At 39.2% G+C, this 12631-nt stretch overlaps 1 protein-coding gene across 1 annotated transcript in view; it reads right to left on the reverse strand.

Moving 5' to 3' along the window:
* The window catches only part of LOC103135435 (cAMP-specific 3',5'-cyclic phosphodiesterase 4D-like), a 51913-nt gene that overhangs the window by 11261 nt on the left and 28021 nt on the right, over positions 1–12631 (reverse strand). Inside the window, exon 2 of the mRNA XM_007548151.2 lies at positions 9324–9422. Coding sequence (XP_007548213.1) covers positions 9324–9368 — 45 coding nt within the window. The 5' untranslated portion in view covers positions 9369–9422. The remainder of the gene's footprint in view (positions 1–9323; positions 9423–12631) is intronic.

A 12631-nucleotide genomic window follows, 5' to 3' on the forward strand; every position in this document is an offset into this window, starting at 1 on the left:
GACCTCATTTTTTTTTTTTTTTTTTTTTCCTAAAAGCTGTGACTGCGTTGGTAACAAGCCAGAACATTTTATTTCAGGGTTATTGTATGGGTGGCTTTTTTGTTTCAAGTTTTAGAAACCTTGAAACTGCAGAGAATAATTCATTCACAATTGTTTTTTGTTACTCTGCTGTAATAGGAGTAATTTCTCATAAAACATGGATTTTCTTGCATTTTATGCAGGCACTGTCGGGCTAAAAAAATCTGACAGAGGTTTCAGCTTTATTCCACGGCGAGAGTCTCTGGTATTTACAAGCAGTGTAAGCATCTTTACTGCAAAAACAAAGCTGTAAAACTGTGGGGTGATAAAAAAGAAGGGCACCTTTTGTCTTCCACATTAGACAGATCACAGGGCTTACCAGAAAATTACATTCTTGGCCTCTATCTATCTATCTATCTATCTATCTATCTATCTACATAGACACAGGTTCAAACTTTTTCTGTAAGCTTACCTGTATAATCCTCTATCAAACATCTCCTTCAGCCTGTTATGAGTCTGCTGGTACTGTCATATCAAGTTCTCTCTGTATTTTTAGCATCATCCTACCATATATATACATACACACACACATATAAAAAGCCATAATATTTTACCAACTTCTTCTGCTTAAGTCTCCTGCAGATCCTTCGTTGAGCATTTGAATACTCATGCATATTCTGATTTTGATGCGTTACGTTGTGCACATGTACATGCTCCTATCAAGGTTGCAGAACATCAAGGCTCACAGCACGGTAGCTCTGTAATGTATGTTTCAAAGGCAAAGCAAAACCGTGGACATGACAGCAGAAAACTCTCCTCTTTTTTTTTTTTTTTACACTGGTGTTATTTGGGGAAAATGTGATATGAGAAATAATGGCAGGAAATGTGCAACATTCCAGGCTGGGTATCTGCTGTCTTTTATAAGAGTCATGCGGTCAGTGCATTGTCAATCCCTGAATGAGAAGTAAAATACTCTATGCATCCTCATTACCGAAGATCAATCAGAAAAACGGTAGCTGGGAAATTTTTCCAAATTTCAGTTAAAAGTAACAAAAATATGCAATATGTATAAAGATCTAAGTGCATTTCAGAATGAACAAACAGTGCTGCCTAGAGGAATGAGTTGTAGCGTCTTCTGCAGCTGTTGTGGAATATTTTCTGCTTTCAGAGGCCAAGACTGTACCGACTGGTATAAAATAAATAATGAGTATGCACAAGAATGAACAAATTTGATAAAATCACAATTATTGCTATGCAGGGCTGCACAGTGGCGCAGTTGGTAGAGCTGTTGCCTTGCAGCAAGAAGGTTCTGGGTTCAATTCCCGGCCCCGGTCTTTCTGCATGGAGTTTGCATGTTCTCCCTGTGCATGCGTGGGTTTTCTCCCGGTACTCTGGTTTCCTCCCACAGTCCAAAAACATGTCAGGTTAATTGGCCTCTCCAAATTGCCCCTAGGTGTGAGTGTGTGTATGCATGGTTGTGTGTGTCTCTGTGTTGCCCTGCAACAGACTGGTGACCTGTCCAGGGTGTACATTGGCTGGAGATGGGCACCAGCACCCCTCCTAACCCCACTAAGCGACAAGGGTGTAAAGAAAATGGATGGCTGGACAATTATTGCCAGTTTATTTTTTTATTTATTTTTTCCCCACCACCTTAGAGCAACCTCTTAATTGCTTCCTGTTTGAAAAAGTTGGCTGGAGAAAGATACAGGGAAAATCCCAGAAGAAAGCCAGTTAGGAAATAAGACCTCAGAGAGGAACATGATCTGCAACATAAAGCCAGAGAGGACTTGGAACAAAGCATGTTCATGTGTTAGAATGGCGCAGTCAAAATCCAGGTCTATAGTTGTGAAAAACTATGCTCAGATATTTTTCTTCCAATTTGATTGAATTTGAACTATTTCTCCAAAGGAGAATGGGCAAAACCATTCGCCTCTACATGGGCAACCCGGATATATGCAGCCATAACGACAACAAAAGGTGGTTCAACAAAGCATTTACTCACGAGGATGAATAGAAATGCACACTTTTAGATTTCTCTTTATTAACAAAAACATAGAGTCAAAACAATTTTCTAATTCATAATTACACCATTATTTGTCTTGATGCATCACATAAAATTGTAATACATTAATAAATAACTTAATAAATCAAGGTCCTGTGTGTGGAATAGTGAATCCAGCAGTGACTCTGTTGGTAATGTTTTGCCTGGAATCAAAGGGACACATTATTCACCAGGAGGTCGCAGTGACATAAACCACATACATAAAACAATGGCAGTGTTCCTTCCTAAAGGATAATGTGGCCTTCAACATGACAAAAATAGTTTGAGAATGCTCTGGGGATCAAATCAGCCGAGGCACGTGGGAGTAAAAGAAGCTGCTACTGAACGCACCACCACATGGAACAAATCTGGGAAGCGAATAAGAAGCCAACAATAACTACCAAAATTATTTATACGTTAAAATTTAACCACTACTGCAAGATAAGAGCATTACTAAACAGACTGCCTCCCCCCCCAAAAAAAAAACTACATTGCCCAAAGACTGTGAAGCAAATCTTGACTTTAGCCTCCTATTCTTAAATAACGCAGAAAGTAAAGCTGGTGGTGAAATGAGCTTCTATTTGATTGGGAGAATATGGGATGATTTTTCTTCCAAGTTCTGCCCTCTAAATAGCTGTAACATAATCTGCAGAGTAAACACACCAGAGACAAAAAAAAAAAAAAAAGAAAAAGTCATTAGCGGTGTGTTTTCCTGGAGGGATTCCCCCTGTCTTGCTATTACAAAGCTGTGCAATAATACAAGGCAAGATTCAGGGGTCACTCATCAGTCCGATCATGGTAAATGGCAGGGACATGACCTAGAGTTTTCTGCAGCTTTGGGCATTACTGCGTGTTGCTTGATGCATAACAAAATAAAAATGAGATAAAATGCCTGCAACCATTAGGGAGAATACAAACTTAGAATCAGAAGCAGACGGAAAAAAAAAGAAAAGAAAATAAGCCTGATTTCTTGGCTGAAGCTATTAAACTAGACAAAGTACATTTTCTTTTATTTCATCATCTGGGCAGAAGGTCATTATCACTGTGCTGTAATGTGGAAACTTCAAGATGTATAGCTGAGCTTGGTAGCAGTTTTAATAAAGGTGTTATAAAGACAAACAATTAGAATCTGCTCTGCTTCAACAGAAGGAAAAGCCAGAAAGATGCCACTCCCTGAAGTAAACAGAGGCAAACCTTCACTTTAAGAGGTCAGCAAACATCTTTGTGTCCTCACAAACGACCTTTGCAGGCAATTGTTTAAACATCACTCTTCATTCATCAACCTCCGGTCGTGGAACGAGCACACCGCCAAACATCTCATGCAAGATTAATCACGCTTTAAACACAGTCAACAGGCAGCGAAATGAGAATGGTTAGCGGGCAATAATGTTTCTCCACACACGGTGTAAATCAGAAGATTAAATACAAATCAGAGTCTGCGCAGCCCCTCTACCTATCCGAGTCTAGAATTAAGCAACATTTATACGCAGGCTCAACTCAAAAGAAAACTGCGTGAAGAGCGCGCTGATAAAAAAAAATAAAATTAAATTAAATAATTTGGCCCAGAGAGATATTTTGAGTGCCTGAGGACCTCCCCATTGTATGGTGATGCAAATCCAATTAGATGTTTTGAATTTGCTGCAGATTGCTCCACTGACTCGTGAATAAGCGCGGAGATAAGCAGAGGTTGAAAAGCAATTGACAATGTTTTCTGTGACCCCCACAAATGAGCGGGAAGTAGAAGGTTCTTAACGACGGTGTCACGTCACTGACCTGTTCTGTGTATTGTGCAGCAGTAAAACTTTTGAGAAAGATTTGTGGCACTGCTCAGGGATCACAAAACTATTAAACCAAATAATCTGTCCCAAATGAGTACTTCATTAACCATTTTTTAAAAATGAATTTCCTTCATTAGACCAGACTTGTTCCTTTGAAAACATTTGCAAATAGGGCACTTCAATTCTGATGTTCACAAAAATAACAGTTAGTAGTAAATTACATGAAAAACGATTTTGAAACTCCTGCTTGCAGTTCTCACAGTCCCCAGAATTGTCACCAGACATTTAAATTCTTGCAATAAACCTGAAGTAGAACTAGAAATTGCCTGGACTCTGCTTACAAGATCATTCACAAACAAACCATTTGATCGTAAAAACAAAATATATATACTTTCTCTAAGTAGTTAAATCAAAATCAAATGATCAAGTGTGCCAACAGATTTAAAGCTGTTTTGCTCCTTTCACGTTTCACCATGCTCGTAAAACTGCACTTTAAAACAACTTTTTTTTAAACAATATAAGAAATTTCATTACATTTAATCACGTTACAGAAAGCAGAAAACATTGATTCTAGTATATTGTTGTCTATTTTCTTTATGTTGTTTGCCACAGCTGTTCTTTTACTGCTCATCCTCAGCCTCTTCTCCCCTTTTCATATAACGCTTCTCTCTGCTGAACTGCCCAATCTAATTTCGTTGCTCTTTTATTAAATATCTTGTCATCCACTTCCCATCTCCTCTTCCTGTCAGCCCTCACCTGCACGTGTTGTTTGGTAACTGGCTTTATCGTTAATTAATGTGATTTTAAGTCAAGACCGATCAAAATCTCCCATCTGCCCGCCCTTGCCGAGCACATTCACCTGCTGTCTTACTGTCATTTTTCCTCATTTCCCTCTGTTGACTTGCCTTTTTCCACGCCATTCACCTGAGCCACCAAGCAAAACACTTGGTCTGAACGCTTTCCCTGCCAGGCTCTAATTGGTGATCAAGATGTGCACAGGAAAGGAGACGGAGGAGCCTTTTGCCCATTTCTGTTCCCTCATCACATTCACGGGGCCACAGTCACATCTGCGTAACCATGGCGATGCTGATAAGGTGACTCATGACTATTCATCAATGGCACCGCCTGATTGGACAACCCCCGGGAGCCTTGGGAAGCGTATTCATCAGTGCAGCCTGTGTCCCCGCTCTACCTTAATGTGCCCCTTGGAACGGTGAGAAAGCCTGTCTGCTGCTTTCTGTTTGTTTTTCACACTCACCTCTCGTCTTAATCGCTTCCTTTAGCTTTCCTCCCATCTCTCTAATTAGCTGTCCCACCCATTCTCTCCCACTGGTGGGAGGTCAAGTCTCATAGCTGCAACCCAGTGACCTGCACGCTTCACTCTGATGAGGTCACCAATCACGTCCACGTCTGACATGAGCGATTACTTTCTTGGCTAATTTAATCATTCATCATCCTTGTTATTTCACAGCACAAATGAATGGTACATCTCAGAGATATCCAATAACTTTTCCCCAGGACACTGTCTTTCAGAACATTCTCTTCCAAAGCCCCCTCTGAGACATCAAATGTGAATCATCAAACAATTTTTGCTCCATTGGTGCCGTTTTATTCCATTTTAAAGGTCATTTGCTCTTGTCTCCAACAGTTTTTGCAGCAACCTTTTCTGTTTGTACAGTCTGCTCTGTTCTGCCAATAGGAGTATCTATTTTTGTTTTTTTAACACACTGGCATGAATCAGTTTGAGCAATTCTTAGAGGCAAAGATGCCATTTGATTTGATTTTTCTTTTATTCAAACAGCTGACCTTTGGTTTTCTTTTCTGGCAGGAGATTTGGAGAAATTGTAGTCATCAATGTTTTTGAAGTTTATCTGACTACATTTTCAGTCAGATGTTTCCATACAATGCAAAAAAGGGAGAAAAAATAAGACACAAAGCTTTAAATTTCTTGTGGAATTCTTACTATTCAACCGAAATAGAAAAAATACACATGCAGGATGAACAATATCTATACAACACAACTTACATTTAATTTATATTTAGATATTATTGTATCTGCACCAATCAGTTTTTGAAATAGGTTTGTTCACAATTTTTGGAAGTCTGTATGTGTTTTTTTTTTTTTGTTTGTTTGTTTTTTGATTGGTTAGGTTTCCTGATGTAGAACAAGGTTTCACAAACTTACAATTCAGTTTAAGTCAAGGTTTAGAAAAGGTAATCCAGGAAGCTTAATGTAAAGATCCTTCATCCACTCCAAAACTATATTTTAAGTTTAATTGGGATCCTTGGCCACCTGTATCTGGGTTTGATCTCGATTACTACGTTGCAGTCACTGACGGAAGAAAATAAGTTAGGATCTTCAAAAGCAACCTGTGTCCTGGCTTGATGCAGCCTCGCTTCATAGCCTCGCTTCATAGTGTGAGCGGAAGCCGCAACACTGTTCAAAAGAGTTTCCCTTCGCCTGGCGGACCTTCTGCCTTCACACTATACTGCCCCCTTGTGGCGTACTCCGCATTCACCTCATAATCAACCAAATAAGTAATAACAAGTAATCGCCAGAATGATTTTTCCCTTATAAATGGAATGCTCCTAATAAAGTGTAAATAAACTATTCTCAATATAAATGTGGCTACACAGTTTGGGTGCGTCAAATTAGCAGGTGGCTGATTTGGAAGGAAACATGGAGAGACTATTATCCTAGATACTGTGCCAGCTGTCATGCATGGTGGTAGCATCATGCATTGGAGTTGTTTTTATTTATTTATTTATTGTAAGAACACATTATATAAATTAGGTGAAATTATTATTATTAAGACAAAACTATATCCAAATACTTCAACTCCATGTCAAATCAGAGGCCAGGCCAGGTAAAATTTGCTTGGGTTCTCAAGGAGGACATTAAGACGAAACACACATCCAACACAGAGAGAAACAGACATGTAGGACCCACTGTGGCTAAGTGTGTAATTCTCTTGCACTCAGAAGGTTGTGAGTTCAATTCCACCTCCATGTCACATGTTAGTGGGAGGAAGTGTGAAGGCACTTGTCCCCAAGTGATTTTGGAATGAAGTTTCTAGTGTGGCCCCGTGTTTGAGAAACTAGGTGGGGCTGGCAAATGTCAAAACACTTTACCAATTGTCCAGCATGGTGGTGGCAACATCATGCTGTGGGGCTGTTTTACTCCCACTGGAATAATGAAGACAGCAACTTGTCTCCAAATTATTCTACCTCGCCTCAGATCATCACGCAGGTTGAATTTGGGGCAGAATTATGTGTGTTTCAGCAGAACCATGATCCCAAACACACATCTGAAATGGTTTAAGAATGGAGAAAGAAGGCTAATACGCTCAATTCCTTTCTCAAAAATGACCAAAATTGTATTATTCTTCCACTGTGAAAAGGTGCAGTTCAAATAATCTATTTAAAAGCCGAAATCAATATTTATGCTGATGAGTTAATCCATCAGCATAAATATGCAGCATAACCTTTCACTGGCACTGTTTTCACATATTATTTCAATACATCCTTAAATAAACTACAGATAGTGTGATAATATGTTAAGGTCCCTCTACACACAGGAGATTGAACAGAAACGCTCAATTTAAAGACTGTTTTATGTGTAGATGTTGAAATATGAAACAAGGGTTAAACAGCAGCAGATCTGTTGAAAGACATTTTCACAAATATCTTTCAACATCTTTATCTTATTTGGTCAGACAAATAAGCTAAAGATCTGTCTTTATCTTATTGTCCTTCTCTCGGAAAACAATCTCATGCAGTAGACCTACATTTGGACTTGAACTCAAGGTCAGGAGGATGGCTGGATATCTTATTCATGTCTGTTAGATTAATCCTGACAGAGGCTGCTGCTGCTGTATCTGATCTTCATCCTTCTACTCTTATCTGTGTTGTTTTTGTGAGGATTTGCTGGGAACCTGCCTCGTCCATCCAGATGGACAGAGGTGGGTGATGGACAGCTTGCACACAACTCTGACAACATCGTGTGAGAGACGGTGCGGTGAAGCTGTTGTGGGGGATGGGAGGACGTGATGAAGAGAATGCAAAATACCAGCTTTGCACTTCTGTTAAATATTTGTAATTTTGAGCTATAACATTTTTCACTTGGTAGAATCTTACCACCTGAAAAGACAAATGTGTGACAGATGAAATCACTCCAATTATTTTTTTTTTGTATGTTTTAGTCAAACAAACATTCCATTGAATTGTATATACTTGAAATATTTATGACTCTTCATCAACAAAGACTTTAATCATTACAGTTTGCAGCTCTGCTGATGTTTGAAAGTAGAAGTAGCTCAATAATAGCCTTCGTTCACTGCAGCAGCACAGGAAAATTATTACGGCTAGGATAATTACTTTTATATTCACTGTGGTATTCTGCATTAAAATATATTTGTTTGTTTGGGGTTTTTTTCATTGCTGGTGAAACCAGCTCCATCAGGAACTAATAAACTTACCATCAGGAACTCCAGATTCCACAAAAACATTTTTTCTGCAATTCAAAACCTTGGAAGTAAAGCACTTGAATAAATATTCAGTTAAGGTTTCACACAAAAATAGATTTTAATTATTGTTTCTCCTATTTGAATACAACACTCACTTATTATGAGGAAACAAGGAAAAATCTCTATTCATATTGTTTGTGGACCACTAATTCTTCAAAAGAGAGGATGAAATTTCTGGAAAACAAATGTCAAGGTGGCCATCAACGTACAAAAAGTCCAGACAAATCAGATGGTTTATCCGCTTGAGTAGGCAGTAGGCCTTCAGACAAAAGGAACATATATTTTGAAACATATTTAATCATGATACTGTTGTTTATAGTGGATATCAGTGACGACCACTATGGACTGATATACTGCATTGAGCTACTCTAGAGGGGACCGATGAAGATTTTCTGGTATTTAAATCCAATTAACCTTTTATCTTTATCTGAGAAATCAGAAATTAGGGCAGATGAATCAACAAAATGAGACTTCGCTATTCAGAGAAATCAACAGTTTTAGGTGAAGAGTAAAACAGGGCTATTATGGCATAACAGAGTGCATGTTCAAATATGAGGTTTGTACCAGACATAAGCGCCACTATGTCACCCAGCAGAGAAATTTGTGAATATCATGTGGAACATTGTTTTGGAAAATAGAAAATAAACAATTCACTCAACATATAAATTGAGCATCAGTATTCAGGGACGTGCATGTAAAATATTCAAGTAAAAGACCTTTCTGCTAAACGGCGGAGTCAAACTGTCGACTCTGAAAAGCATGCTCAGAATTTCAATCTTCCTACTACGACATGCATCGCAGTTATTGGGTTTCGTTGCAATCTCACTGTGCCACCTTAGATGTTAACTGTGGCCCTTAATGGGTTACTCCAACACTAATAAATCCCAAAAGCATAACTGAAATCTGATCCATCCTAAAGCATATTTTTAAAATGAACTATTAAAACTGGTGTTAGCTTACACTTTCCCGCTGGCTGTCGTCCCCGGACCGGTCATCCTTTTGCATGTTGCGGGCCACCTCTGGCAGATCTCGGTCCCTCACAGTTAACTAGAGAGGGAACTAGCAGACAGCAAACATAAGAAACTGTATACAGATGCAACACCAGACAAAAAAAATATTCTACAAATCAGTGAGCAATTCACATGCTGTCTACATATCTGTTGGTATTCCTGGTAAAGATGTGTAGGAAGCCTTTCATTTAATGCAGAAATATACATGGAACATTTCTAGAGAAAGCCAACCTTTCATCTGAGCACATTTATTCACTAGAGGAGAAATTCACAAGTTAAGAAAAAGGGGATTTAGACAAAATCCCCTGTGGCACAGTTATTGACTTTCCTGCTGGGTGTAATTTGTCCCCAGTAGGATGCCTCACTCATACAAAAAGAGAGATCTTTGATTATTCCTTTTTTGCACAGTCCCTTTAAATCAGGGGTCCCAAACTCCAGTCGTTGAGGGCGGGTCTCCTGCAGGGTTTAGATGTTACGTCTGCTTCAGCACAAATGCATCAATAAGTAGCTCGTTAGCAGAACTCTGTGGAGGTTTACTGCATGCCGAAGAGGTAATTCAGCCATTTGATTCAGGTGTGTTGGACTGGGGATCTGTATCCAAGATCCCTGTGACTAAAAGTTGCAGGGTGGCCCCCTGAGTCCCAGCTGGGGTGAGTTGTCTTCTCTGCAGCTCACCCCTCTGGTTTTCTACATGATTTATGCTGAGGGAATGAAATGGCCATAAAAGAACACTGATGCACCATTGTTTGGGTGATTCGAATCAGCGTCCTTCAGAAAATGCCAATTTTCTATGTAAATTACATTTTGTTTAAATACTCACTTTGTAAGAATATGAATTAAGGATGGAAGGGCCCATATGTTCCAGATAAGCATAAAGACAGGGCTTTCAAATTTAAAGTTCATGCAAACTTGACTCAGTTAAGAAATATAAAGGATGAACTAAAAATACTTGAGTTATTTTTTATTTTAAAAGGATCATAAGGGCAATTAACAGTGCAGCTGATTATTATTATTTTTGTAAATTATTTGTTTCTGTATTTGCTGTTGTGGATCCTCGCCGTCTCCCCCTTTGCAAATTCCCTCGTTCCGTGGATTTTTCTATATAGTGTAACTCCAAATTATTCTCCGATTTTTTTTTTCCTCAATCATTCTAAAAACAATGCAGCTTGGAATGGCAACATACCTAGGTGCAACATTACTTGACATGCCATTGGCTGGCGTTTGTAAAACTGACAATCCAGGAGTGCCATTCATTTTCCTTGGCACTAATTGGTCAAGGAAAATAATACATTTTAAACATGATGAACATTTATCGTTTCCTCAGTTTGCGTCCTTTTCAGCAAGTTAGCGTGTGTTTGACAGATCGGGGATTCCTCCTTCTCTCAGGGGCTTTTAGGTAGAGGAATATAAACACTTTGATCTCCCAGACAACCAGATAGGTGTGTGTACATGTGTATGTATGTCATTGTGATGAATGGCCATCATAAAGCGTATGTGCTTATGTGCGTGTGTGTGTGTGTTGGTAACAAAGGAGACATGCTGGGATCTGCTGGCCTATTAGAATGCATTAGAGTGTAAAAGGTAAAGGTCAGTGAATTATCAGCCAGAGTTACACAAGCGTCTTCTGTTTACCTGGCCTAATAACCCAGAGCCTCCACCTGCCCCATGTCTGTCTTCTTTATCTGCTTTCCACATACACACACACGCACACACACACATACACACACACACACTGTAACACTTAGCCAAGACCAGCGGTGCTGAAATGCATCTGCAACTCCATTTACTGAGTGGAAGGTGTTGTGATCCTGCAAAAGCTTCAAAGAGAAAGAAAAAAATTCAATTCCAATTTATTCTTTGTAAATAACAAAATCTGAGCAGAAACTTTGGGAACAGCGCCTGTAACAGATTTAGACCAACCAATATGTCAGTGGCGGTTGGGAAACAAAACGTTTTGTCCTGCAGCCACATTCAGAATCGTTCACATTCATATTATCTTGGCTCCGTCCCGTTTGGTCCGTACATGGCAACATATGTAAATATGTCTCTGGCAATTACAACCAGCAGATGAGAGACAACAGCGGGCCAAAGTTTCTCTGTTCCTGCTGAGAAAAAAGAAAACGTTTCCCCACATCACTGTGCTGCCATCACCATGCTTCAACATGTGTACGGCGTGTTCAAGGCGATGTCTAGCGTTAGCGTCATAGATGCGGCTTTGCATGTCAGTCATGGTGTTTCAGTTTTCTCTCCCCTGACCAGGGCATCTTCTTCCATTTATTTACTGTGTTCCTTACATTACTTGTGGCAAACTTTGAAAGCAACGTAAATGTTTCTTATAGCAAATTTATTTGTGTGTGTGTGTGTGTATTTGTTCATCTATTTGTTTGTTTGTTTAATTAATTGATTGATAAAAAAAAAACGTAATGTTTTAATTCAGTTTCCATCTGCGTTGACCGAGTTACGATACAACTGCCAGATGTTGGTAGATTTGTCGTGCTTTGCAGATTCTGCTCAGTTGCTCTTTTTGTTGGCCTATAGGGGCTGTCTGAAAACCCAGACAAATATTTTAGATGCGTTTACTCTGAGAAAAAAAAAAAAGCCTTTCATCAGCTGGAACTGCTTTTCTCTGTTTGTGTGTAGCACTTGGCAAATAAAGGTCTGGCCATGGAATGAATTTGAAGAAAGCTGTTAAAGGTGAATTAAATAAATTCTCCTCATTTTCATTGGCATTCAAAGAACATAAACCTTGAAAGCACAAGGTTAATTTAGCACAAATGAAATGAACAGCAGCTATGAGTCTGAAAGTGAACAGAGGAGGGAAAGTGGAAAGCATTACACTCCTCATCTTAGTCAGCCGCCATTATTCACCATCCTAGACGTGTCACTGAAAACTGCTCTCAGAAGATGAAAAAGGCGATTCCAGTACCTACATTTTCTTACGGTTTTTTTTTTATTTTGATATTTTGAAGACACAAAGCATTTGGTAGCTGTGTGTGTGCGCATTTGGTAGCTGTGTGTGTGTGCGTATGTGTGCGTGTGTGTGAAATAGATCATCACAGGAGTTCCTGCAGTCGAACCACAGGAGGCTGATTTCGGTCTGAGCTCACAGACTTCAATCCTGGTCAGAGTCACTAACATTGCTGGAAGTGTAATCACAGCAGTTAGAGTACCGACAGAGAAAGAAAATGCTAATTCTGTTGTTTTGTTTTGTGTTGTGTTGTGCTGTTTTGTTTTGTGTGATTAAAGATAGAAATGAAA

Source organism: Poecilia formosa, unplaced genomic scaffold, assembly GCF_000485575.1.
Source record: "Poecilia formosa unplaced genomic scaffold, Poecilia_formosa-5.1.2 Scaffold25, whole genome shotgun sequence".
NCBI lineage: Eukaryota > Metazoa > Chordata > Actinopteri > Cyprinodontiformes > Poeciliidae > Poecilia > Poecilia formosa.